This window comes from Phragmites australis, chromosome 9 (assembly GCF_958298935.1).
Source record: "Phragmites australis chromosome 9, lpPhrAust1.1, whole genome shotgun sequence".
Classification (NCBI taxonomy): Eukaryota; Viridiplantae; Streptophyta; class Magnoliopsida; order Poales; family Poaceae; genus Phragmites; species Phragmites australis.
This window is the reverse complement of record NC_084929.1, coordinates 35441877-35469606: the sequence shown is the minus strand read 5'-3', so window position 1 is coordinate 35469606 and position 27730 is coordinate 35441877. Positions and strand designations below refer to the sequence as shown.

The following is a 27730-nucleotide window of genomic DNA, read 5'->3' as shown; positions in this document are numbered from 1 at the left end:
GATAAAATAAATCAACATACACTAGCATCCAGGATAGGGTAATGAGACACCAAGCACACTAGTCACCACCCATTCTTGTGCATAGCAAATGGGCAGTAGCTTCCAAGCCACTAGTCTTTCGAGTATCACGGCAGGGCCAAATCAGAAGCCAGGAAGATGCATGCTTTCCTCCGGGCACCATCAGCATATGGAAATTTTGTCAGCTACCAAGTAGTACCACACTAGTGGACACAGAGATGAGAGAGACTTGTGTGATATATGAGTTCGTTTTTGCAAGGGATAAACACAGATAGGCAATTGCAACGCCAATATGGGATGAATAAGGCCAGCCACATGTTCTGGTGGTGTTCACCAGCTCTCACAGGCACCGAGTTTCTCCTCCAATCCATCTCTGGGCTAAGATATGAAGAGAGTTTAGAAGCCTAGGCCATTCATACCTGCTCTAACTCTGCTTTGCCATCTTTTTGATGAGTAGAGGCTCTCTGTCTCGGCCCTCCTGCCGGTTGAGGCCGGCAGAGTGATGAGTGAACGGAGTCATGCTTGTGAGATTAGGCTTCGTGGTTGTAGCCTCCGTCGCAGCTTTAACTCTTAAGAGAGCAAACAGTGGGGGCAGACGTAATAAAGGTACAAGTCTAGTTCTTCACTTTCCATTCAATAGTTCCTTCTGTTCATTTGAGTTCTTCACTCAAGCTCTACTCAATCCCTGCTTTCAGACAATGGCCAAGCAAAGAAAAGGAAGGACAAAACTCGCCATTCTGAACAGGTATGTATATCTTTTATTAGTTACAGTTTGCTAAAAAATTATCATTGTATTAGTGGCCTGTGTCATACTGTTATGTCCGACTGTTACAGGGGGAGAAAGAAGAAGAGAAGGAGGAGGTTAAAACAATCAGCGGCATAATCAATTCGGCTCGGTCGATAGACGACGATGACGATGATATGCTTTCGGAGATTGAGAGCCTCCTGTCAGGAGAGATCGACATCCCTTTGCCAAGTGATAGGTTTGATATCAAAGGACGGTCCCATTACAATGCTCAGATGGCTAACAACGCCTCTGAGGTAGACAGGCTGCGCAGCCTGGTGAGGGAGATGGAGGACAGGGAGGTGAAGCTCGAAAGCGAGCTGTTAGAGTACTACGGCATGAAGGAGATGGAGACTGACGTCACTGAACTGCAAAAGCAGCTCAAGATCAAAATAGTAGAGATCAACATGCTCAACAACACCATCAACTCGCTGCAGGCAGAGCGGAAGAAGTTGCAGGATGACGTTGCACGTGGAGTGGCAATCAAGAAAGAGCTTGAAGTGGCTAGGAGCAAGATTAAGGAGTTGCAGCGGCAGATACAGCTGGAGGCTGGCCAGACAAAAGGTCAGCTGATGCTACTGAAACAGCAGGTCATAGGATTGAAGGCCAAGGAGGAAGAGGCGGCCAAAAAAGAAGCTGAGGTCGAGCGAAAGCTGAAGAAGCTTAAGGAGTTGGAAGTGGAGGTAGTTGAGCTGAGGAGGAAGAACAAGGAGCTGTTGTATGAGAAGAGAGATCTCTTGGTGAAGTTGGATGCAGCGGAAGGCAAAATAACAGAGGTATCTTAGCACTGTTACTCTGCACAATTAGTGAAGCTTTGAATTTGCATGACATAATTTGCAGAAGCAGATTGTTAACGCTAGCTGTTTGTCTGGTCCCTAAGAATCCTAGTTTATGTGGCAGACTGACAGTAGTTGTGCAATATTTTAATAGTTTGGATTTTTCTTTTGATTTTTTTTTTTTTTTTTTTTTTGTATAAGCCTATCTTCTGCTTGCCTCTAGTTGGAAAAGAATTTTGCTTGTGCTGTTGTTTTCACTTACAAAAGTAGAACTAATTATATGCTTCCCCTTTTAAGTTTTATTTTGCCTTTTTCCCTATAAAGTATAAACAAAACAATAATTTCATGACCATGAATGCAAATTGTGAATTTCCTCTTACTCATGATTGCCACTGTACTATTTTCAGCTGCAAAAGTTATTGCACAGCCTAGTGTACAAATAATTTCATTTTTTTTTTATTTTGCCACGAAGTGCTTTACTAGAACAAGAGTTAGAGGCAGACTTATGTGTAAGTTCACGTCAGAATTTCAGATTTTCTATAAAAGAAGAATGATACGTACTAGTTTCCAGCGAAGTATTAGGTAGTGTTGATGTACTTTTCCAACACGTGCTAATGACATACGCTATAATCATGCAGAGTGATGTAGTTGCCCACGCAAGAGAAGAGATAAACAAGCTGAGGCATACAAATGAGGACCTTACAAAGCAAGTGGAAGGCCTGCAGATGAACAGGTTCAGTGAAGTCGAGGAGCTGGTTTACCTGCGTTGGGTCAATGCTTGTCTGAGATTCGAGCTCCGGAACTACCAGACACCATCAGGGAAAGTCTCTGCCCGTGACCTTAACAGGACCCTGAGCCCGAAGTCACAGGAGAGGGCCAAACAGTTGATGTTGGAGTATGCAGGATCTGAACGAGGTCAGGGTGACACTGACCTTGAGAGTGCTTCCTCTATGCCTTCTTCACCCGGAAGCGAAGACTTTGACAACATTTCAATTGACAGTTCTTCCAGCAGATACAGCTTCCTAAGCAAAAGGCCTAATCTGATGCTAAAGCTCAAGAAGTGGGGAAGGAGCAAGGATGACAGCAGCAGTTTAGCTTCCCCAACACGCTCCCTGACCAGTGGCTCTCCAAGGAGGCAAAGTACCAACCACAAACCAAAGGGTCCCCTGGAAGCTCTCATGCTAAAAAATGCAGGAGATGGTATAGCCATAACGACATTTGGAAAGAGGGAACATGATCCCAATGACGCCTTGGATGAGGCAAATGTTGCATCCTCATTCCATCTGATGTCAAAGACTGTCGAAGGTTTTGCTGGTGAGAAGTATCCCGTTTACAAAGATAGGCACAAGCTTGCAACTGAACGGGAGAAGGCGATAAAAGAGAAGGCTGGGCAAGTAAGAGCGCAAAGATTTGGTGGTGGACATAGTTCAGCTCTTGTTTCCCCTCCAAAAGGTGCACTCCCTCCAAAACTCTCTCAGATTAAGGAGAGGGCCCCTGCAGCTAATGCTGAACCCAGTGAGCAATCTAGTGACAACCAGAACAACACCCTGGTGGTGAGCCAGTTGAAGCTTGCCAACATTGAGAAGAGGGCTCCAAGAGTTCCCAGGCCACCTCCCGCGCCATCAGCCACTGCTGCTTCAGGGGCTACGAATACTGCAAGTGGAGTACCACCGCCACGTCCACCTGGTGCGCCTCCTCCACCACCGCCTCCTGGGAAACCTGGCGGCCCACCACCGCCACCACCACCTCCAGGTTCTCTATCCAGGAGCCTTGCTGGTGGTGACAAGGTACACCGTGCGCCGGAGATCGTGGAGTTCTATCAAAGTCTCATGAAGCGTGAAGCCAAGAAAGAGACATCTCTGGGATCAACATCATCCAGTATTTCTGATGTCAAGAGTAATATGATCGGAGAGATTGAGAACAGATCAACATTCCTCTTAGCTGTAAGTATCTTCTGCTGGCACCACCTGGCATAAGAATCCTGACAAATATATGCAATTTATTATCAATGCAGCTCATTGTAAATGGTAGTCAACGTTTAACATGAGAAATGACAAATGTTTTTTTTTTTAAATGGTATGCTTCAGGTCAAAGCTGATGTGGAAACACAAGGAGAATTTGTTGAGTCTCTAGCAAATGAGGTCCGAGCAGCGAGTTATGCAAAGATAGATGATGTCGTTGCATTTGCAAATTGGCTGGATGAGGAGTTGTCATTCTTGGTAAGCAGTCCCACCATGTTCTCCATACAACACATGCAAATTAATAGGCCATCCTGTACCGCTGTACGAGGTTTGGTACTTCAGAATTCAAATACATATGATCTACTACTGAAAAAGGATCAACAAACTTTTTAGGTTGATGAGCGAGCAGTGCTGAAGCACTTCGATTGGCCAGAGAGCAAAACTGATGCATTAAGAGAAGCAGCCTTTGAGTACCAAGACCTGTTGAAGTTAGAGAACAAGGTTTCAACCTTTACCGATGATCCAAAACTTGCATGTGAAGAAGCTCTCAAGAAGATGTATTCATTGCTTGAAAAGTAAGTGTCTTCTTTGAACTAGTATTCTCCCTAACATAGTTCATTAGAGTCGAAAAAGAAATAATTGCCAGGTCTAAGATAAATGTGATAAACATTATATTACCCAGAATGATGATTTCACTGAACTAACTAGAGTCAAACTTGTGCCAGAGTGGAGCAGAGTGTTTATGCACTACTCCGTACTAGAGACATGGCCGTCTCACGCTACAAGGAGTATGGGATCCCAGTTGACTGGCTGTCTGATTCTGGAGTAGTTGGCAAGGTGTGCATCTCTAACATATGCTTCAATTGTTTTCACTTGATTAACAGCCTATGTTGCCAGCCTTATGTTACAAAACCATAAGTTTCAAAATTCCTTATAGCGTTGAGAATATTCTAGTAGTATGCACCAAAACTAAATCAAAATTTATTTTGTATGTTGGAATAGATCAAATTGGCATCTGTTCAGCTTGCAAACAAGTATATGAAGAGGGTTGCCTCAGAACTTGATGCATTGCAAGGAACCGAGAAAGAGCCCAATAGAGAGTTTTTGCTTCTACAGGGTGTGAGGTTCGCTTTCCGAGTTCATCAGGTAAATACTTCAACTTTATATTCGATACTTAGTTAATTCACAGGTAAAATTAGAGATTTTGAATTAGTAACTTATTCATCGACCTTCTACAGTTTGCTGGAGGCTTCGATGCAGAAAGCATGAAAGCTTTTGAAGAGCTAAGAAGCAAGATGACTACACAAACATCTGCCTCACAAATGTCTGAAGCATAAGTCAAACACAGGATTCGGCACGTCTTGTTGGTTGGAAATTAATTGTTAGTTGAGTAGCTTAAGTGTACAAAAGAAAAGTGTAAATTTCAGGGTTGTATCAAGCAAGTTGTATATGCCAAGAAGAGATTACAAGTCTTCAGGTTTTGTTCATACGTATACCAGTTTTAGTGCAAGCGTGTACCTCTGCATTTAAAGGTTGTAAAATGTAGACGAGCAGTTCGTATAAATGAATCGCATCAGATGCATAGTTTTGTACTATTTTTTGAACTGAGCATTGTTTTGGTACTAAATGTCCAGTCTGGTAGTCTGTTACTATGGAGATTTTTGCTCCATTTTGAAGAAATTGCCCGATTTTCCCCAAGCGCGCAATGCACGGATAGCAGATCTAACTTTGAAAAATCACATGAAGAGAAAAAAAATCCACCTGAAGGGAGAAGGAGAAGGTCCAAGTTGCGGCGGCCAGCTCCACCTGGAGGGAAAAGCGACCACTTCCAGCGGGCAGTTGCGCTCGGTTCGCCGTCAACTACTCGCCGGCTTGCTGCATCAGCGATGAATGGCTCAAAGCGATGGTAGCGTCGCGTACTCGCGTGGGTGGAAGAATCAGTTGGGGCCGGCCGCCGGCCGCCGCCGGCGGGGAATCCGACCGACAAGGAAGGCCGTAGATCTATCTGGGCCTCATGTTGACGGGCTGGAGGAAGAACTTGCACAGCCCACGTGCAGCCCCTCAACTCATCCCCTGCCGTGCGGCCCACTCGAACCGTCCGTGACCGAACCACTATTTTTTTTTGGTTTATTCGGTTTTCAGTTGAAAATTGCTCTGTTCGGTTTCGATTTATTATTCACTCTTTAACTTTCAAAAACCAAGCTAACCTAATAAACTGAGTTGTTTTATACCCCACTTGCCCAACACGATATTATCACTAAAATTAGACTATTTGAATTAGAATGTTGGGTTGAATATGAATTGCCCATTTGTTGGTGACATTTGCAAAAATAATTAAATCATAAAAATAATGCGGTCCTTTGCTCATAACCTTTGAAACACCATCAAATAGTCGCAAACAATTCTGAAAAAATAGTGGTGTAGAGGATGATACCTTGAAAGTCTCTATAAAATTTTATCATAAATATGTCTTGTACAATGAGAAGCAAACAAGTCAAGTTTTTGTTTCCCCGAAATTGGTCTTTTTTCTTATTGTGAAATTTACTGTTCAAGTTGAAAATTTGTGGAGGACTCGAAGATAGCATGCTCTACAATACCAAAAAATTTAGAATCTTTTGTGACTTTGGATGGTGTTTTGAAAGTCTGAGCAAAGGAACGTTATATTTTCCTGATTTTTGGAGAAATCACCCAATCAAACGGCGAATTTACCCTTGACGCGCAATGGTTAGGAGACGAGAGTCTATTTTGTGAAATGTACAAACGGGGCCAAATTTTGTAATGTTAATAAAAGATAAATACATTTTTTAAATAAAATAAAAAATCGGCCGTGCAGTGCCTCACCAAGTCACCGTCCTCTCTGGCTGTCGGTCGCCCGGCGATGCCTGCTCTGCTCTGTTCACTGATGAGACCAGAGTGCCACACCGCCACCGCTGCGGCTGCCGCCTGCCGCGAACAACACCGCGCGCTCCCACACACGTCGCGCATGCACGCGTGGCGCCCAGACACGTGCCGGCGCGCGCACGTCCCTCTCCGCGCCTTTAACTCCTCCCCGCCATTTCCCAACTGCCGCAGTGCCATCCCGACACCTCCGAGCTGCCCCGGCTCCTCAGAGCCACGCGTCGCGCGACTAGGCCGTGCGTAGGGAGCATGGCAGGCCGACAGCAGCATGTCCACGGCGAGGGCGTGTCCCCCTCCCCCGCGGACTCTTCGGCGACGCTCCTCCGGCGGGTGCAGACCCACGCCCCCAACTCCACCCAGGTGGTCGGCTTCCTCACGCTGCTCGTCTCCGGCGCCGTGCTCCTCCTCCTGACGGGGCTCACGCTGACCGGCGCCGTCGTCGCGCTCGTCTTCCTGGGCCCGCTCGCTCTGATCACCAGCCCCATTTGGGTGCCCGTCGCCATCGCGCTCTTCCTCCTCGTCGCCGCCGCGCTCTCCACCTGCGGCTTCGTCGTCGCCACGCTCGCGGGCGGAACGTGGATGTACCGCTACTTCACGGGGCGCCACCCGGCCGGCGCGGACCAGCTGGACTACGCGCGCAGCCGGATCGCCGACACGGCCAGCCACGTCAAGGACTACGCGCGCGAGTACGGCGGGTACCTGCATAGCCGCTCCAAGGACGCCGCCCCGGGCGCATAGGCGCGCCGGCACGGCGCCACCGTGCACGTCGCCGCTAGGTCGCTGTCTCTTTTCCTTCGGTCTTCTGTGTACTCCCTCCTGACTCCTGTTGCCATTTTCCCTCTTTTTCCCCCCTTCGCTAGGGTGCTTTGATGCTTCTCGTCTTGTATTTAGGCACTTGATTAGTTGGATCATAAGAGGTCGCTCCCAGGCTGCTAGTTTGATCAGTAATTAACCTCGTCACTTAGCAGCCTGATGTGTTTCTCCGAGGTGATGACCTTGTGCTTTTCACTCTGTCGAGCTTACACTAGTGTCTGAAGCTTGGCGAGTGACATCGACTGTCTCGGTCTCTTCCGACGCTGCTACGAAGTGAGGAAGCGAGAATTAATCAACGTGGTTGTCCTGTGCATCCATCACGCTTGTACGATGTACAGGGGTGACTAGATGCATCAGATGGTTACTCGGTCAGGATCAAGACCTTTTTTTTTATGAAACAGTAGGGCCTTCTCCTATTTCTTCTTCGCTCTATGGATAACCATTGCGAAAACATACTTAAATCTAACCTAACAACCTTAGACTGTTAGGTCAATCCTATTGAAGATCCATTCATTTCTTGCTGTCCAAATGCTCCAAGACATGAGTACTATAATTTCCATGAGAAAAAAAACTGATAATTGATCTTTAAATCTCTTGAGGACTTGAAGAGGAGGGAGGCTCCTTTGCGCATGCAAACCTAAGGTAGCCCAACATCTTCGAGCAAAGTTGCATCTAAGAAAAAGATGAGGCAGTGTTTCGTCTCTCTGCAGAATACAGTTTTCACATGCATATGATTGTAAATCCATACCTTTCCTTCTTAGTAGCCCTCTTGTGTTTAAGCGATCCTTTAGTAAAAGCCAAAAGAAGACTTTATACTTTGGTTTAAAAGCCAAAAGAAGACTTTATACTTTGGTTGACATGATAACTTCCATAACCAACGATATATTGGATGAATCAGAGTATGGCCAATAGTCTGCTTGTAAGCCTTAGATGAGGAGTAGCTGCTAGTTCCCCAAATGTATCTCCAAGTATCAGGTGCTTGTTCAATTATCAGACCCTGCATTATTTCTAGAAGTTGCAGGAACTGCTCATGCGCTTGCACTGACAACGGAAGCTGAAAGAGTTGCTACAGATGATCAAGATTTACAGCAGCTTGAACTAAAATTTGAACATTAGTTGCATAAGAAAATAAATGTGGAAAGGAGAAGGTTAGGATCATCCCATTCCACAGATCATGCCAAAAAGAAACTGAAGATCCATCGCCAAGTTGTACTGCTGCCAGCCCCTTATATGTATCAATAAGCTTAATGATGTCATGCCACCAAAAAGAACCTCTTTTTCTGAAGCTAGGCAAATGACCATTCACATAATAACTCTGCCATAAAAGATTAACCTATGGAAGATCTACCCTATTGAAAAATTTGTGCAGGTTTTTCATGAGTAAAGCATTACTTTGAACTGTAAGCTTAATCACTCCTAAGCCACCTTCTTTTTTGGGTCAGCAGACCATGTTCCATGCTGCAAGAGCGGGCTTCTTAGCATTTAGGTCAGATCCATTCCATAAGCAGTGCTTTCTATATTTGTCAATTTGCTTGCTAATAGTACCTGACAACTGTAGTGTACACATATAGTATGTTGGCAGAGATGAAATGTCACACCCGGTTTTAAAGGAAACAAACCAGATGTATTCCACATGTATGCCAGGATCAAGTTTTCCATACATGTAGCGACATCATTAGTGATAACATGAACTGTGTCTTAAATAACAAAAATATTCCTTACAAAAGGGCCCGAAGGTCTGAAAGAAAATACTAAGAAATCTTCAAATGGCAGCGAAACTCCCATCCATCCACAGGCGTTGTCCGGGGGAAACACCAGCCTAGGATATGGCCTTCAAACGACGCATTCTTCCTTCTAGTTCAGCATCATCGTCCGAAAAATCCTCGAAAGCTTCACCTTCTAAGCAGCATCCAGAAGTTTGGGAGAAAGCAAGCGTGAGTACACAGAGTACTCAGCAAGTGGGGGAAAAGTATGACATGCAGGCTAATGATAAGGAAAAGTTGACTTGGAGATTACTGCGACTATGCCCAACTAAACAAGACTTAAATAACCTAGCAACCTATTTACTAGATTAAACTCCAATAAATAAAGAACATAGCTCATCGAATTTCATCCGACTACCAGACTCACCAGATATCTCATATCCGGCTACCGACTCATCGGGAGTACCACCACCCAACTACCCAAACCAACCCTTAAGATTCCCATCTAATCATGAAGAAGTCCAAGCCGCTCTTGACTGTGAGCACGGCTGATCGATCAGTTTTATACTCTGCAGAGTTTGCATACTTTACCCATGAGTCGTAATTCCCGTTTTGCTTTACACTTCCGCGGTGTAGAGCCAGGGTCTCACTACAAGGCCATTACAAAGTACCTCCACATCTATAAGCACCCGCTAATATTTCACCGCTAACAGGGATTCCATCCACTGCAGAGGCCCCCCTCTTGTGCCACTTAATTGACCATTGGTGCGTACAGAATATGAAGGGTACTAATTACTTAGCCAGGTCGTACCCATATAGGCCTCATGGTTGTGTTGTTATGCCGGGTTACAGGCTCCAAGAACCGGTCCTTAGAATCCCAGACAAGAACGTACACAATCCCTGCTGTGTAGCTCCACCTCATACTAGCCATCTAGTTGGGATCCCTAGTTCAAGTTACTATAAGATTATCATTTCCCAATTACTTATTTCATAGACATTAGTCAAAATTCATGATTATTCCAATCCCTGACTACACTAGCATGACTACCCTTTTCATGTCCCGAGACCCAAAAGAGGCTACAAGGAATGATCACACAAATTCTAGTAAAACCCTATTCATGGGATTTCATATTTAAACAAGCATGCAGCTAAAGAAAAATAAAACTATAATGTCCTATAATGGCATCAAAGTGATCAAGAACACTTGCCTTCAAAAGCAGGCTGCTCGAAGTCTTCAAAAGCTTGGTCCTGAACACTGACGCTCTGCTCGTCTCCTAAACGCAAAGCACAAACAAACAGCTAAATATAACACACCAAATAGGGGTAATTAACTCTAAAAAGGCTATTAAAGGAAAGTACACGCTGCTACGATCTCGGGAGCGCGAAAATCACCTATATCGAAGCCCGTATGAAAAAGTTACGCTAGTTTTACTCTACATGGGCTTTTCTGAAAGGTTGCAGGGACTAAGTTGTGAAAACAGAAGGTTCTATGGGCTTATGTGCAAAGTTCAATGACCTATCAACAATTATCCTAAAGTTCAGGAGCCTAAATGCAAGTATCCTAAAGTTCAGGGGCCTAAATGCATAAAACAGAACTATCTAAGGGCTTTTTTGTGAAAACAGTAAAGTCTAAGGGTCTATCTGCAAGTTTACCTAATTTCAGAGAATAACTTGATTTATTTTTATACTGAAAACCCTATTTATTGCGCAATGCTGACATGGCGGCTGACTGGGCTCCAGGGCTGACGTGGCTTTGCCACGTAGGACAGGAACGCTCACGTGGTGCGCTGATGTGGCTTGGCTTGCTGACTGGATTAAAGGAAACACGTGGCGGCTTCTAACTGGCTAGCGAAGGGGTACGGGGCTTTCTAATCTAGGGCGCTCATCTCGGATCGGACGACCGAGGCTGATGGGGGGGGGGGGGGGGGACAGGGCCGACAGCGACGGAGAACGGCGCTGCTGCCTCGGGCTTCGCGGGAATCTCATCGGAGATGCTGTAGATCGCGCTACGGTCTGCTAAACACTATGGGAGATGGCTCAAACGAACGAGGAGGGCACGGGGAGTCTCACCGAGAGCTTGTCAACGGCAGGGGAGGTCTTAGCGATGGTCGGCGACGGGAGTGGTGGTCAGCGGCAGTCGGAACTCAGCGAAAACTCAGCTGCGACGACAGGACGGCGTAATTGAAGGTCGAAACAGCTTCCTGGGAGGCATGTGGAGACAGAGGGGGCGTCAATTGACCGCGGGGATGAACAGAGTTGGCTGACCATGGCGAAGGGGCAGCGGAGCTTACCGGCGGTCGGTGCGAGCACGGTTCCGGCGGCGGAGGGGCTTCGGCGAGTGGTGAAATGGACTCCCCACGCTCCGGCGATGCTGGCAGTGTGCTCAGATGCGACAGGGACGGCTCGGGTGCGGTGGAGTCGCTCGGCGGCGGTGGCTATGGCGCTCGGTGTTCTCGGTGAGATGGGGAGCGAGATGGCGGCGCGCTGCAGAGGCTAAATAGGCGAGGGCATGCGCATCCATTGCGTGGACATGGGCGCGTGGGGCGGGGCGGGGCGTGCTGGCGAAATCGGAGTACGGGCGCGAGGCGGTTGCGGGAGCAGCGCAGGTGCGAGCGCGGGCGCGACGCGGTGGAGACGAAGGCGCCGACAGGTGGACCCCGGTGGTCAGCAGGAGAACGCAGGGGATTCGGGCTGGGCTGCGCAAGCTGGGCCGAGACCGGGGAACTGGGCTGGGCTGCGAGAAAAATTGAACGGGCGTTACATGAAAGGACATAGTTGACCATCTCTAACTTGCCTGCCTGAGTTAAGAAAATGGAACATGAAACTAGGCGCCTTTCAATTCTGTGTACTAGTGATATAAAATCCTCAACTTTTGGCTTAGTCAAACCCAGAGGCAAACCCAAATAAGTAAAAGGCAAAGTGCCTATTTAACATCCAAAGGTCTGTGCAAGCAAACTTAATCTGTCATCAGACACATTGATACAGAGCATCATGGATTTACAATAATTTACTCACAGTCCAATGGAATCTGCAAATGTATTAAGAAGAGCTTTGAGAACAAAAAGTTGCTTTGGACATGCTTCCATGATGACCAAAGTATCATCAGCATATTGCACAATTGGGAAGTCTGTTCCAGCTACTTAGGGTATTGGTAACTACAAAAGGCCCATGTTTTTTGCTTTGTTCACAATTGATTGTAGAAGATCAGCTGCTAAGACAAAGAGCAGAGGGGAGAGTGGATCTCCTTGTTTGACTCCTCTTTTGCAATGAAACACTTTGCCTGGCACACCATTAAGCATCACAGAAGAAGTACCTGATTTCAAAATACCATTAAGCGTAATATGAAAAAGTTAATTACAATGTTGTTTTTTAACATGTTCATTTTATGCTTGTGAACTTTTTAAAAATGATAGAGAAATTAATAAAACTCTAAATGAAGTGAAACAAATTTTAAAAATCCTCTTAAGATACGTCATACACAAGAAAAATATATATTTGCGTGCTAATCTTTTCCTTAACGTGATGGGTCAAAATCATCATGTTCATACGACCCATTTTAGTATTTTTCTTTTTTTTCAAATTTTCTCCATATAAAATATGATGCAAAAGACATTATTTTTCAAATTTTGTTCACATAAGGTCTTAGAATTGTCTCTAGTTTTTTTTTTATTTTTTTAATTTTTTTAATTCAAGTTTTGAAATTCTCTCGGTTTAGGAATTCGATGCGGCTCGAATTGGTCGAATTTCGCAAATTTCGACCGATATTCGTCGCATTTGTGAACCCTGCTCCACCTAAGATAAAGGTTTCATATACATCAGAATGCCTAGTGCCTATTTTTTTGGTTGGATGGGATCCAACCCCATCCAGTGGCTCATCCTTCTTCTTCAACATACCGTCGGCCGTCTCTTCTTCTTCCCTCAACCTCTCTCCCTCCCTACCGCACACATGTGCGTGCCGTCAGCTGTCTCTTCTTCTTCCCTCAACCTCCCTCGCCACCGCCCGCATGCGCCACCATCCTACTGCGGCGGGACCCTCCACACCGGTGGGTTAGACACCTCTTCTTCTTTCCCTAACATCCCTTGTCGTCGTACTACCGTGGCAGTTACGTCGAGACCCTACCCCATCGCAGTAGCCTCCTCCTACCATCATCATTGTTACCCCATCCCAATCCAGCACACCAACTATCCTCCACCACTCTGGATGACGGCCCCCACACTGTCTTGCCACCCTCACCCACAAGCTGTCACAACCATCGGGCCAACATGTTACCGCGGGGCTTCCCTCTAAGCCTGACGGACTTCAAAGAGTTCCCACCTCGAACCATAACCTCAACCAAGGCTTAGACTCCAGTGAGCCCCCACCCCAAACCATGACCCAACTTCGAACCCTAACCTCATTGTAGACCTCGCCGGAGTTAGGAAAGAAGCTAATAGTTGCGAGTCAAGTATGCTTCAAGTCTAGCTTTTCTGATCAAGAAGCCCAAAGTGATTCTTGATCTTCTTTTTCATTCTTTTGTAAGGAGAACATGATCGTCTCTTGGGATCTTGGCCTCTCGGGCTCGCGGTCCTCCATTGTCGCTTGGCCTTCAGTTTTAGGCCCCACTTGGATTCGAGAAATGGTTTCGTTTCTCGCCAGAATCACTCGAATCCGTGCCAAACACGCACGCCAAGGATCGACTCGAGGGAGAAATGGGAATAAACGTTTCACAACTTTTGCCTGTGCGAGAGAATCGGACAAAACCGAGTTTCATAGGAGAATCACCTCTCCTCTCACATACAATTTTCAAGAATCTGAATCTACTAAACTAGCCAAATGATTACACAAATTAATTCTGATTCACACGTAAATATTTCTAGGAAGAAATCGAATAGGAAATATTTATGAGAGAACCTAGAACCCTACCCAATGAGTTCTAAGTTGTGTTTGGCAGCAAGAAACGTTTCAGATTGTGATCAAAATATGTGAAATCACTTTCAAAAGTTGCTTTTGGCAAGTGATTTGAATCCAAAATAGGAGAAACATTTATCTTTTTTACACTGCGAGGGAGAAACAGAAAAAGGTGATTTTCTCCTATTTCTGAATCACTCTCTTCTCATTTACAACTGACATCCTCTCTCGAGAATTAGAATTCATCTAACTAGCCACATGATTGCACAAAGTGATTATGATTCACCAGAAAAACATTTCAAATGAAAAACTAGAACTGAAATATTTGAGAATCCAAATCCCTATCAAACTAGCCCTTAGTGTGGGATATTGGCTGGATAGGTAACAATGGGCCGAACAAAATTGTCAGCCTGCGGGCCAAACAACAAACATTTCCCGGTACCCGTACAGCAGTACGTTGTCGTTTCTACAGTGCCTAATCCAAACTCCAAAGTCGAATCCGTATCAGAAAAACTACCGTCGGCTTTCAAAAAGACGGCAGCCGAGAACCTGATAAAATTCCATCGCTCCACGCTGCCGTCCAAACGCCGGGGCCGGAACGTCAGCAATGGCGGCTGATGCCTTGACCGGGGATCCTCCAGTCCTCGCAGCCCATGCCATGTCCATTCTCGCCCGCCCTTCACCATCGCTGCTCTGCGACCGTGCTCAGACCCTAAATAATCATGCCGCCTCACGTGTTTTGAATGTAACGACGCATCAGATTTTCCTTCATCATTTCAACAGACACTTGGACGCGCACGCTTCACAGCCATTGCAAAATTGTGGACCAAGAAGTCACTGGCCAAGAATCCTCTGCCGACGATTATTCCTTGATTAATACTAGTTTCCAGCCACATGCTTCAATTGGACACACCATTTTACTTTGGTCATCAGACTTGCACCGCACGATCAAGACGAACTATTCAAGGTTACAGGCTTCTCTAAGAATCTCCATGTGATATATTAGTTAGTGAAGATGGTTGTCATCTAACCAACTATAACTCAATTATCATCGTCTACGTATTATGATGCTAGAGTGGACGTATCTCCCCTAGTCGAGTTTTACACGCTTCCCTATGTTTCTGACCTTTTTTTTTCCAAATCAAGCAAGAGATCGAGTTCTGCCAGCGAGAGGGAAAAGGAGGTTTTTATAGAACTGTTGTGAAAAGGTCACATGATAAAAAACAACACCTTAGCAACCCAGGAAAACGAGCAAAGGGTGAAACGGTCACATGATAAGAAACAAAAAAAAAACCCTTGGACATATAGGAAAAGGGCACGGCTCCCGGTTGCTTTGCGGTGTTTCTGACTTTTGGATCCACCTGCAGAAAGTAATAAAACCTATTTGAACTTTGAAGAAAAGTAGCAGTTCTAAAACCGTTATTACTACTTATTAGTAGCAGTTCTAAAAAGTGAAGCAACAAAACTTTCAATGAGTTCATGCCCGTATCGTATGCAGTGACACATCGTTCGGTCAAACCATTACCAAGTATTTACAAGTCATTCGCTTCTAGATGTTCAACAGAAAAACGATGTCGCTGTGGCCTGCAGGAGTTGGAAAACGACCACCATGGCAGCAGGTCACTACACCAACCAGCGCGCACTTGCCGCCAACAGGAAGCACTCATTCCGACGCCTGTCCGCGCGCCACGAGCGCTACATGCTCACCAAGACACCAACCGTGGCCAGCCCCCCGGCATAAAAGAAGAGGTGCCACCAAACCCCCACACCAACCCTGCCACCCGCGCCCGCGCGAACGAGAGGCGAGGACAGGCGATCACGATTCACGACCCGGTGATGGAGGCGGAGGCCTTCCCGATACGGTTCACGAGGGGCGTGCGCGCCTACTGGCGCCGGCGCAAGTACCACCGGCTCGAGGCCGCGGGCGGCGGCAAGCCCCGGGGCGCCACGCAGCACCTGGGCACCGCGCGGCGCGGCGGGTGGGGGCGGCTCCGCGTGCGCGTCCGCGCGATCATGGCCGGGCCCCGGCGCGCGCTGGCGCGGGCGCGGGACTCGTACGTGGGCGGCATGCTCGTGGTGGCCAAGAAGGCGTCGGCCATCGCGCTGCCCGGCGGGCCGGAGAGCATGTGGGCCAAGCGGGTGCCGCGGCGGAAGCAGCTGCCAGCTGCGCGGCCGGGCCAGCCCACGAAGTTCGAGCAGAAGCTCATCTTCGAGATCTACAAGTCCATCGTCGCGTCCAAGGAGCTCACAACCATGCTTCACTGCTCCACGGCGCACCTGCAGACGTCGCCTACGCGTGGCAAGGGGCCAGTGCATCTCCTCGACATGTGAGCTGGGAAATGGATGTGCTTCTGACCCAAAGCGAGCACTCCAAGTTCTTTTGCTTGATTGATTTTAGCGCTTTTATCGTGTACAACTATAGTGTTCTTCGCTTTGTGAGAATGAAAAATTCCGAGCAGTTCTATGCTTCTAGCTATTGGGAGCAAGCCGCCCTGCTGCAAAGAGGCAGCGTGTAATGTAACTGAGAAAATTTGGCAAAGCAAATTCGTGACCTTGTCATCTCCGATCTGGTGATTCAATTCAGCGACTGCATGTCATCTATTCAGTTATTCACATATATCAACCGGGTTTGCTCTCAAATGTGTTCATCAACAATTGAAGATTGAAAAGATACGGGCAAAAGCGGACTTCAAATGTTTCCAAGATTCACCGCAGTGCACACAAACAGCAAAGTGTCGCTGTCCGTGGTAAACTTTGACGCGACTATGTTCACATTCGAAGCACATTAGTACTACTCCAGAACCATGTGTTTGATAGAACGTGCGAGAAATGCACACGCACCTTCACCCATTGCTTTGAGATAAGTGTCCAGCCGAATCGGCAGCCTCTTCCCGTCAACGCGCTCACGTGGTTGCGTTGCGTGCTATCACAAAGCGTCATGCAGGAGCAATTCATCGAGCATGCCCCATCTGGTTTTTAGATCCTCCAGCCAAAACAATGATATCATGTTGGTTAAACAAAAGCATGGAAAACGCCAGGTCAAATCAGAGAGAAGATTGAGGCAACCTGAACTCTGAAGCGTTCGTACGTGGAAACATTAGTAACTGAGCCTTTGGCTGCGTTTGCATTAGATAGAGAAGTTATTAGGGGATGCGATTGGGTGTCCGTATAGGTCTATTTTGTATGAACTATATATGCATACCGAGAAGAAACATATTGAGCGAGTTATATTTATTAAAAATAAAAGTGTTTGATTGGTTGTATCTGTTTAGTCAGACTAAACTGTTTCTGTTTGATTGATCAAATCTGAGATCATATGAGCGGATGCAAAGCTGAGAGATTGATTGGTTGTCTGCATTAAGGTGAATTTATGATACTGATAAGTGGATCAGTCTGTATGAGAGGATGCAGGTCAGGCTACGGAGTGCTCTGAGCAAGACTGAAGGTGTACATTTGTATCCGCTAGACTAGACAGGAACAATGAATATGGACAACCAAATACGCTTCTTTCTGAAATTATACATATCAGTCGGACTAGAATCCCAGGATGCGGGGATTCTGATCTACCAAACAGACCCTATTTGCAGGTAGAGCTGGCACGACTCGTCACCCACCCATGAGGCCCAGGCATGGCCCAATGGCATGCCAGGCACCTTCGTGCTGGGCCAGCATAGAAACAAACATGCATGCTTGCTACAGATACCCGTCCTACACGCCCCTCGTGGCTGACCGACCGATCGCATGCATGTCCTTCATGCAGCGAGGGACCCTGCTAGTTGAGCATTTTCTGCATTAACTCAATGGCTTACGTTCACTGTTCGAAGGGTGTAGGAGCAGGGCCCATACGCAGGGGTGGGCACACGTTGGGGGCATGGGTGTATAGATGTACATCCAAATATTTTTGTAAAAAAATTAGTATATATACTAGTATGTCTGTATGTATCAATTTCAAGTACTGTGCTGCTGGAAACAAGCCAACAAGTCACCCACCGGCGAGATGTGGCCCAGCTGCCCGCATGAAAATGTCCCACCCGGACACCCCTGCACCCCACCGGCCCAAGGCCCATGCTGGTTGCCATTCCCCATGACTAGACATGAACACGGCGGATCCACATCTCCCACTCCCACTCTCCCAGTCCTGGCGGCTACCAAACCTAGAAGCAGTTCGACATCGATATGCAGGGTGGGACTGTCAAGCACGGTGGCAGCCGTGGCTACTGCGCGGGCGTTGGCTGCGGTGCATGGTTGTGGGCGGAGGCCAGCCGCAGAACCGGCCACCATGGCGCGCCCGGCGGCGAAGCGAAAGCGGGAGACGGACGATGCAAGGAAGGGGCAGTGCCGCAAGGCGGACGCGGCGGAGATGATGGCCAGCTCACACGGGCGCCTCGGCCTCCATGGAGACTGACTCTGTGGTTTTTCTCTTGTTGGCTTTTGCCGTGAACTCTCCTCGCCCGCCTATGCCGCGAGGCTGTTGTGAGTGGAGGTAATGGGCTTTATGCGCGCGAGCGGCAACCGCTGAATCGGCATCCTCACTGTTCTCGAGTCATACTCATTGAATCCAATCCCAACACTTGTATCTGATTCAGGCGTTTCAAGTAATTACCTCTCGCTATGACGTCTTTCTGTGTGGCTTGCTGAGCCTTCTGTGAGGATGCACCTGATGGCTGTTTTGGTGGATGGATGCCGGGGATTGAGAGGAGGAACTATGGCTAGTGCGATCCATGGGCATGCCCAGCATGGGGATCCGATGTTTCAGGAGTTTATGGGCCGATCCATGGGCATGACCAGCTGTGTTCACGGCTTCAGTGATGAAGATGTATCTGAAGGTTTTCAATTTCTTGTGGAAGCTCAAGCATGTTGATCACTCTCTGACTGGAGTGTGGAAGACAATGAAGCCCAATTGCATTATTTCTTCGCCATTTTACAAGGAAGGAACAAGCATCTGAGCTCAGTTTGTTTCAGTTATCCGCAAATGCCAAGTTTTGTTCAATGAAATGAATCACTTTGTGACCAATTTCCAGTACTACATTATGTTTGAGGCCCTGGAGGTTTCATGTGCCTGTTTCTCTGATGAAATGGACGCGACAAAGGATTTAGATGATCTTCTCATGGCACACGACAAGTATCTCATCTCCATTCTGGAGAAGTCCCTCCTTGGTGAACGGTCTCAAGGGATTCTAATCAACAAGAACTCAACAACCTCTAACGAATCTGCAAGAACATCAACCAAGTCATAGCCCCTACGACCGGTCGTGCGGCACACCCAACGATGGCCGCGTCCTCCAGACGACAACCGGCCGCGCGGCTCCCCCCTGATCGCACCGCCCAGATTTGGTGGTTCCGCCGGCAGAGGGCGATAACGAGCCACGTGGACATGTAGATCCAGCCATTGGCCGGCGACAGCGTTGCAGACCGTCCTTCGGTGGCACTTGTCAGCCGACCCTTACGGGACGGCGCTCCTTCGGGGGCACGAGGCCAGTGGTGCCCACAACACTTCTCCCAGTGTCACCTCCATCGGTTGACCACACTTCTCCAAGGTGGACGGTGTCGTCTTGTAGAACTAAGGAGGTCGGAGGAGTGGAGGCCGGTGGAGGCAGGAGGGGAGGAGGTCAGTGGGGAGGAGGTCGGAGGGGAGGCCCGTGGGGGAGAAGGCTGGATGAGAGACCGGATGAGAGAGAGATGGGGGTGAGGACTCGAGGAGTGAGGTTGCAAGGGTGAGAGATCGAGAGGATAAGGATGCGCCTGAGTCGTGACAGAGCCGAGTGGATGCCAGCGCGAGCCAAAATCCATTGCTTAAAATTTTTGGGTCCGATCGTAATATCAGTGCCAGTTCGTAATACGAACCGACACTGATACTATCAGTGTTGGTTCATAATACTAACCAACACTGATACTAGTTATCAGTGTCGGTTTTTATCTGAATGGACGAGTTGATGCTTGGTATTACTACCAACCGGCATTGATACCCTATCGGTGCCAATTTTGACTAAACTGACACTGATAAGGCGACACTTATAAGTAGTTCTGTAGTAGTGAATAATCATCACATGAACATACTCCACCTTCTATACAATGAAACAAAACGACATCCCTCACATCTATTCTTTTGCTTGTGACAATTGATATGAGTTTGATAGCAACATGGCAATCATCACATATCCTGAGATTTTTCATGATACGGATAGTTGCTTCCTTAGGGGTGTGAATAAGGCCAAACGCAAGAGCCAATTTTTCACTGCAATATATAAGGTGCTCCTCTTTTTGTTCATCCTCAACATCATGTAGGACCACTGCAAAGTTTGGAACATGTCTGATCACTTTTATCTGGTCGATCAGCTCTTCAAGTTTCTTGGTGATCCGGTCCATCCGTGGATGTACCTTGTCCTCTAATGTGAAAACATGCACCTCACTTACCACTTGAATCCAACTAACGTCAGGCTCCTTCCTAACACCCCTCTCTCTTATCAGCTTCTGGAATTCACCACACCATCCCATCGATTTGCTTTTGCATACATGTTAGATAGCAAAACATAGGTTCCTTTATCGTCCGGTTTCAACTAAGGATCTGTTTAGCTACACGATGACCCATACCATAATTTTGATATACCTGGCAAGAACTCAGAAGTGATCGCCATGCAACAACATATGTGCCAATGCAATTACTCATGATGAACCGTTTTGCCTCATCTAGTCGTCCAACTCTGCATAACAATCCTACCATGCAAGTATAATGTTCCCTTCCAGGTTTTACTCCCACTTCATCATAGTATTCAAGTAGTAAAATCCTTCATCTACAAGACCCAACTGAGCACAAGCAGAAAGCACCCCAACGAAAGTCACATAAGGGCATAAGAAGGGACTTCTGCCACAAACAGCATATCATGAAATGCTTCCATGGCTTCTCTTGCAAGACCATGATGAACATAGCCAAAAATGATAAAATTCCAAGAGATCACGTCAGGATATGGCATAGAAATGAATACTCTCCATGCATCCTTGATGCTACCACTATTTGAGTACATGTTCATGAGGGCATTACCGACAAACAGATGACCCCAATGCCCAGTTTTCATAACACAGGCACCAAGGGCATTGCCATTCCTCAATGCTGCAAGACCAACACAACTGTAAAGAGCCAGAACATAAGTGAATTCATTTGGCTAAACTCCTTTCATTTCCATGTCCAAGAACATTTGCAACACATCTTCATACAACTCGTTATGAGGGTAAGCAGCCATAACAGCTATCCAAGAAACAACATTCTTTTCTGGCAAAACCTTGAACGCACAATGAGCATCATTGGCACGGTCACATTTCCCATACATATCAACAAGTGCACTCCCCACATACACATTCAGTTCAAGCCTCTTCTTCAAAGCTTAGGCATGCACCTGACCCCCAAGCATAAAGCCCTTCAAGCCAGCACAATGCCCAAGAACATCAACATACGACACATGATCCCATTGCTCAACTTCTCCGACCATGCTTCTCACAATTCTGACTGAACCATCCAACTGCCCCCGATCAAGAAACCCGTTTATCATTGAGTTGAACGTGAATGCATTAAAACCGGACACATTCTGAAACACCTTCACTTCATCCTCCATGTGCGCACACTAGCAGTACATATGCAGCACCAAGTTGCAAACGTAAGGTTGCTCTGCCAACCCGGCCTTAACAGCATACCCATGGCATTGCCTACCCATGTCATAGCTCCGGGAGGGCATTGCGTCGAACACCTGGCGGGCGAGCCCGAGGCGACCGCACTTGGCGTAGAAGGCGATGAGGTGGTTGTGCAGGACGACATCAAAGTAGGTGGCTCTAATGAGCCACGCGTGGAGTGCCTTGACCTTGGACAGGTCACCGGCGACATTCGCCACGCGAAGGACAGCCACGGCTGTGTGCTACCGCTAGAGCGCGGCACCGTGGGGCCTAGCCATGGATTCAGGTTCAGGGTTCAAGAGAAGTTTTGAGGAAAAGGAAATGGCACGTTACAAGGAAGGGCCTGACTTTCGAGATACTCTCAATGGTTCAAGGTCGGCAAAGCGGCTAAGGACCTTTTTTAATTTTTATAATATTTCAAATCAGAAAATTACAAATATAAATTAAAACATTACAATAATAGTAATGAAAAATTCTAAAAAATAATTTTGGTGTAGATGATGCTATCATCTAGTTCTACAAAAAATTAGACAAAAATATAACCAGTAAAATGAGAAATAAACAAGATAAATTTCAGGGAGGTTGAAATTTATTTTTTTTTTCATTGTACAAGTAATTGTTTGCGTTGAAATTTTTTTTAACGCTAGATTATAGTATCATCTACACAACAGTTTTTTTAAAAAAATATGACAATTTAAATAGCGTTTGAGAGTATTGGAATACTGTATTTTTAATTTTTTAAACCCATCACCCTTGATAGGTCGACCCTCAAAAGACGACAGAAATATAGAATTGCAAAGCCCATCTAAGGTGGAAGGCCCAGCCCATTTTTATTTTCCGTATATTCTCGATGGTTCAAGGTGGAGAAGGCGGCCAAGAGCCCATCTAAGGTAGAAGGCCCGGCTCATATGGACTTCGAATTTGTACTCCTAGATAGGCTATCTGGGCCGAAAATGTAAGGACGGGCCTCAATTCCACTAACCGCCACTGCAGCTGTCACGTACCATTCACATCAAAGGTATGACCCAGATTGTCAAAACCATATTTTTGGAACCCAGGAATTTCATAACAACTTTGCAAAAAATTGACTGGTAATAGTAATATACTAGTATACATTCTGTAAGAATATTGTGGATTTCCGCGATACAAAAGGGTCTCAGGCAAGAAGAGACATACTGACATACACCTGAAAATTTTGCATCGACCAGCAACTCTCTGCGTGGTATCAGTGTATTACAACCGTCTGACAGTCTCCTCCAGAAATTTAACCATAAGGCAACAATACAAAATTTTCCTCTAAAAGGAAGACCAAAATACGGTATAGGCATTGGAAATAGAAATATTCCCTCGATGCTCCTTTAAAAGGGCTCACTTTGCCAACTAATCTTTCCAGCCATCTTTTGTCGATCTCCTTGGAGCAAGACCTTTGGACGATGGGTTGGGCATAGGTTTGGATGATGTCAACGGGGCTTCCTCATCGTCCCAGTCATCTCCCCAGTTGTCGTCCCACTTATCAGATTGATCAGGTTCCTTCTTGTCTCCTATCGAAACCGGTAGCTCTGCTGTGTCAAGCTTCTGATACGCAGGGTCGCCATCTTGCTTACGCGTCCTCCGAAGTTTGATGCATACTCCCACCACTGCAAGGAGAACAAATACAGGCACTAGCGTGTACGTTGAGGTCAGCCGCATTCGCATGACTGGACCTGTCTCCCTTGTGATTGCACTGTGAATGTTAATAGTACAGGTTTCTTCTGCAACCTTGAGAACTATCGCTGTGTCATTTGCAGCATCACTGATAGAAACGCTCACCTGTGTCTAAAACAACAATGATAACAAATAGAAGTCAAAGGCTCAGTAAAGCATTCGAAGACACCAAAATCAAATATCAAAGATAAGCACAACAATAGATTACTACTAGAAGCTGGTAAGCACAACAATGTTTACTAAACAATCTGCCAACACCACTATACACTGTTAACAATCTTTCAAAATATACATAAGCTAGTGCAGCTAAGCATGTAATATAGACAATATATGGAAAAATCTATCCAAAAAACTCATCAGTATAATTATCTTCAAAGATGAATTACTCACTTATACCTCATTGTGATCGTTTGCTTCAACATGGACAGTAACTTCAGCTAAAGTGACATAATCTGGAGCCATGATGCTAACATCAAGTGGATCCATGCCTTTGTTGTCCATCAGAAGTGATAGAGCTAATGAATCTGTTTCCAACTGTAACAAGTTACTTATGTGCAAAGTATGGACAGAATGCAAAAGAACCAATACGACTATACCAAAATGTGAAACAAAAACTCCAGAACACATATATTCCTGGCAAATAATTGCTACTGGAGAAGAATAAAGGTAATAGGTGTCATTGAGCATCAATTGCTTAATTCTTTAGGCACCCATAATTGCGGCTACATGTTGACAGCAACAAAAAAAAGCCTTTTTGTCCCAAGCAAGTTAGTGTAGGCACATGCTGACAGAAAACTCGACTATAATTGGCCAAATTTTCCTTCAATGCAAATTTTTAGCTACAAACTGAACAAAGCCAAATCTGGAGAACATATGTATTTGGCCTTAAAATTTGATGCCATTTTGGAAATTCGTTTGCAATGTCTACATCCAAAACATTTATTCTATGATCTTCCAGTTCTTGGATAGATGCAAGTACAAACTAGAGGATGTCAAAATCGATGTTCAAATATTTGAAATAGTACTTTTGAAAGTACAAATGTTACCTTTGAATGTTGGAGTTATATTTAATGAAAAATGCTATTAGTTTAACTGCAACATCACAATAGTAAACAGACCTTAAAAGAACAAGAAGTTGACTAGAAGATTAGAAGACTGATAGCGACAAGTATACAATAACAAAATAATAAAATGTGTAGTGTGCACTGACAGATAAGGGAGAAAGTTTAAACAGCTGGAAAAATCACCTTCTCCCGGAACTTTTAAGCAGGCAATGAATTTGTTCTTTTCAATGATACACCTATGGGACGGATCACACTCCATGATAAGAGGATCTTGCAAGAAGTCTCTTGTTTGTGAAGATTCTGTTGCTTTGTTATCTTTTTCCTTTGGCTGCTGTATTGGTTCATCTCTTCTGACGCTGGTTCCTTCTGTTGAGTTATCTTTCTTATTGTTCTCACTTGTATCACTCCTGAATCCTCCTTCCTCATGTACAATGTGCTCTTTATTAGGATTTGTCTCATCAGTTTGTCCAAATTTCCCAACACCTGAATGTGAGCTATCTCCAATTTTTTTGGCTGGCAGGGTATCAGCACTATCCTGAATTCAAAAGGAAAGATGTATCACAAAGAAAACTAATACGCATTGCAGCATCAGTTAGTCCAGTGGACCTCTGAATCTCTGATGCAGTGTACTTTGATTATCTGAAACTGAGTTTGCTAACAGGTGTTTCAGCATTGGACTCGCAACTCCTGAAGTTAGCAAGGGAAACCGGAGCACTTTGGCCCAAGAACAAGGGGTAACAACCTAGACCAACTTGATTTTTAAGAACAAAGTGCATATCCCAGTTGAGATGTCAAGATGAATCAAAATGATTTGCATGCTTGTGTGTATACAGAAAGGGCTTAAGTGTTACGGGTCATTAGCCAAGTTAGCTCAAAGCATAAAAAATCAAATTAACAGCAAAGTTAGCCCCCTCCCAAAAAGAAGAACAAGGCCCTCCACCAGAACTTTACCATCCGCGTTTTATATCACACTAGATATAAATGGGTGGCAGATTGCGTATTTAACATACTTGTGGCTTAGATACGGTTATCCTAAAAACAGTATGTCTGAATTCCCAAAACTGGCATATTTAAACACATCCTCACTAGCTACTTGAATTTGCAGGATTTGGCTTTCGATTTTTTTTTTTTTTTTTTTTTGCAGGATTGTGCCCAGAATTAGGCAGCTTATTTCGGATCACTCGAAGCACAAGCAGTGACTATTTGATCTGGTCAGATGAATTTTGTACACCAAACCGTATCTACCTCGTGTTTGCGTTGATGAAAACATTAGATCAAAGTGAGTATTGTTTTTGTTAGCTAACGGGACGCCTCAGCGCCAAATCATACTGGCCCTAAATATATACGGCTTCAAAGCCGTCCAAATCCGATTAAGTCCATTCAAAATCAGCCCCCTAAGGCAACTCCTCTTTCAGATCGCAGCAGCAGCAGCAGCACAGCTCATGATCCGGCCAGCCATACGGCAAGCAACAGAGCGAACCGAGACTAACAAGCAGCTCGATCAGTCACGGGACAGCAGGAAGATTTTAGCTCACCTCCGCTACGGCAACCACGAAGAAGACGGCGACCAGGAGGAGGAGCGCGCGGGCCCACCACCGCATCACCGCGGACTACAACTGAGCGCGCGCCGGGCGGCCGGAGATCTGGAGAGGGGCGGGTGGGCACTGGGTTTGAAACGGAGGAGACGGGCCACGAACGCGCAACGCAAGCAGGTCAGCGAGACAAGCCGATGAGCGGAGGCAGCCCAGGGAGGCGGGGAGACCCGAGGACGGCGGTTCGTGCCATTGGTGCGCCTCGCGGGAAGGAACTAGGAAGCAGGGAAGGCTCGAGCCAAAGGGAAAAGGAAAACCATGGCCTGAAGCTGCAGGTAAAAAAAAAAATCAGATATTGTTGTTGTTTTTCTTTTCTTATTTTATTCTACCACATGTTCAAAAGGATGTTATTTGTTGTTCGTATGAATTTTGCTCGTATAGATTGTATATATATATAGGCTAAGAGAAAATATGTTAGGCGAAATCATATTTGTTGAAAAAAATTTATTTAATTGGTTATCTCTGTTAGGATAGGATGCGGTGAGTTTTCATTTGATTGGTCGAATGTGAGGTTGTATGAGTGGATGTAAAAGTCAAATGGTCGAATGTGAGATTGTATGAGTGGATGTAAAAGTTGAGACTGTTATTAGTTATTTATATGAAAATGATTTTGTGACACTAACAAGTAGATATGACTGCATGAGCGGGTCTGTATTCACTGTGTAATTTACCTGGATGCTGCTATATTTAGCAAGAATTTGAGGTTTCAGAAGAACACAACTTTTGTAAATCACAATGATGCTGATGCTGATTGGTTTATATAACCATGTCCCAGGTATGCCCTGATGGGAAGACCATCGAAGCTGAAGCTGCCCATGGTACTGTTACCGTCATTACCGTGTTCACCAGAAAGGAGGTGAAATCAGTACAAACAGCATTGCCTCAATATTTGCATGGACAAGAGGACTTGCACACAGGTACAACTGTTAACTACTTCAGTTCTCTACGTTATGTGGAGATTTCCGTTTGCTATAGTGGCAAGTGGCAGCATTGCCTTCTAGTGATGCTGTGAAAATTGAAATACCCTGTTGTTCAATCTTCACTATTCAGAACTTGGGCATCCCCATCTTTTCAATTGTCACTGTAACCCTTACCCTCCCCTTGTTTTGTGTGCTGTAGGGCAAAGCTAGAGATGACAATGCTAGACTAGTTGACTTCACTCAGAAGCTTGAGGCTGCCTGCATCGGAGCTGTTGAGTCTGGGAAGATGACCAAGGACCTTGCCCTTCTTGTTCACGGATCTTCAAAGTACGCCACTGCATTATCTGTCTCGCCGCCTTCTTGTTCACGGATCTTCTTGTTCATCGGAGCTGTTGAGTCACTTTGATTATGTCGCCATTTTCTTTCCTGGTGCCACCAGCCGATCTGAACTCGATATCAGCAGTACCGTGTCAGATCGTCGCCAGTGAGAGCTTGTCCTAGATTCAGCGTTTATGCAACTGCTATACATGAGTACCTGATATCTCAATGAAGGATAAAGAACCTGTGTCCAGTGAGAATGGTGTCTGACTGTTGCTTTAGCTGTATCTGGTTTCGTGCTGAGTATTGGAATGAGTTCGTTCGACGCCCAGCGCCGAGCTGTGATGGAACAGCGCTCCGTGCCGTGCGCCGGTGCTCGCGCAACGGCCAACCATGCGTGCGCTCGGGCAGATGGTACGCGGCGGTTCTCCGCCGGATCGGCGAGCGCCACCGAGAGCGCACAAACTGGAGGGGTCGAGGCCGGCCGCCGTCAGAGAGTGGCTGCCAACACAATGCACGGCGGCGGCCGCGCCGATCCTGATCACCGAGGTCAGTTTGTTAACCACTCCTAGTTTGCCGACTGGGTCAGCTGCTTAAACCTCACAAAAAGAACGAGGAGTTGCGCCGCG

The 27730-nt window shown here is 46.1% G+C and overlaps 4 protein-coding genes, 1 long non-coding RNA gene and 1 pseudogene across 5 annotated transcripts; 3 read left to right on the top strand and 3 right to left on the bottom strand.

Moving 5' to 3' along the window:
* The first annotated feature begins 297 nt into the window (after nucleotides 1-297).
* On the top strand, nucleotides 298-5134 carry LOC133929466 (protein CHUP1, chloroplastic-like). The gene is made up of 9 exons (XM_062376228.1): nucleotides 298-624; nucleotides 714-763; nucleotides 853-1578; nucleotides 2217-3521; nucleotides 3666-3797; nucleotides 3933-4114; nucleotides 4265-4376; nucleotides 4542-4685; nucleotides 4778-5134. Exons 1-9 carry the CDS (start codon nucleotides 537-539, stop codon nucleotides 4874-4876), a joined length of 2838 nt encoding a protein of 945 aa, XP_062232212.1. The 5' UTR covers nucleotides 298-536; the 3' UTR covers nucleotides 4877-5134.
* On the bottom strand, nucleotides 2216-5598 carry LOC133929468 (uncharacterized). The gene is made up of 2 exons (XR_009911599.1): nucleotides 5301-5598; nucleotides 2216-3559 (listed from the first exon to the last, which is right to left on the bottom strand). It is a non-coding gene; the product is annotated as an uncharacterized LOC133929468 (long non-coding RNA).
* Nucleotides 5599-6363: 765 nt separating this feature from the next.
* On the top strand, nucleotides 6364-7402 carry LOC133929918 (oleosin-like). Its single transcript, XM_062376674.1, has one exon. It carries the CDS (start codon nucleotides 6687-6689, stop codon nucleotides 7173-7175), a length of 489 nt encoding a protein of 162 aa, XP_062232658.1. The 5' UTR covers nucleotides 6364-6686; the 3' UTR covers nucleotides 7176-7402.
* An 8098-nt stretch (nucleotides 7403-15500) lies between these two features.
* On the top strand, nucleotides 15501-16405 carry LOC133929465 (uncharacterized). Its single transcript, XM_062376227.1, has one exon. The coding sequence runs from the start codon at nucleotides 15678-15680 to the stop codon at nucleotides 16170-16172; it is 495 nt and encodes a 164-aa protein (XP_062232211.1). The 5' UTR covers nucleotides 15501-15677; the 3' UTR covers nucleotides 16173-16405.
* Nucleotides 16406-19853: 3448 nt separating this feature from the next.
* On the bottom strand, nucleotides 19854-22308 carry LOC133928201 (pentatricopeptide repeat-containing protein At5g39680-like; annotated as a pseudogene).
* Nucleotides 22309-22587: 279 nt separating this feature from the next.
* Nucleotides 22588-26116, bottom strand: LOC133929464 (uncharacterized). The gene is made up of 4 exons (XM_062376226.1): nucleotides 25807-26116; nucleotides 24455-24806; nucleotides 23604-23731; nucleotides 22588-23318 (listed from the first exon to the last, which is right to left on the bottom strand). Exons 1-4 carry the CDS (start codon nucleotides 25870-25872, stop codon nucleotides 22884-22886), a joined length of 981 nt encoding a protein of 326 aa, XP_062232210.1. The 5' UTR covers nucleotides 25873-26116; the 3' UTR covers nucleotides 22588-22883.
* Between the last annotated feature and the right edge of the window lie 1614 nt (nucleotides 26117-27730).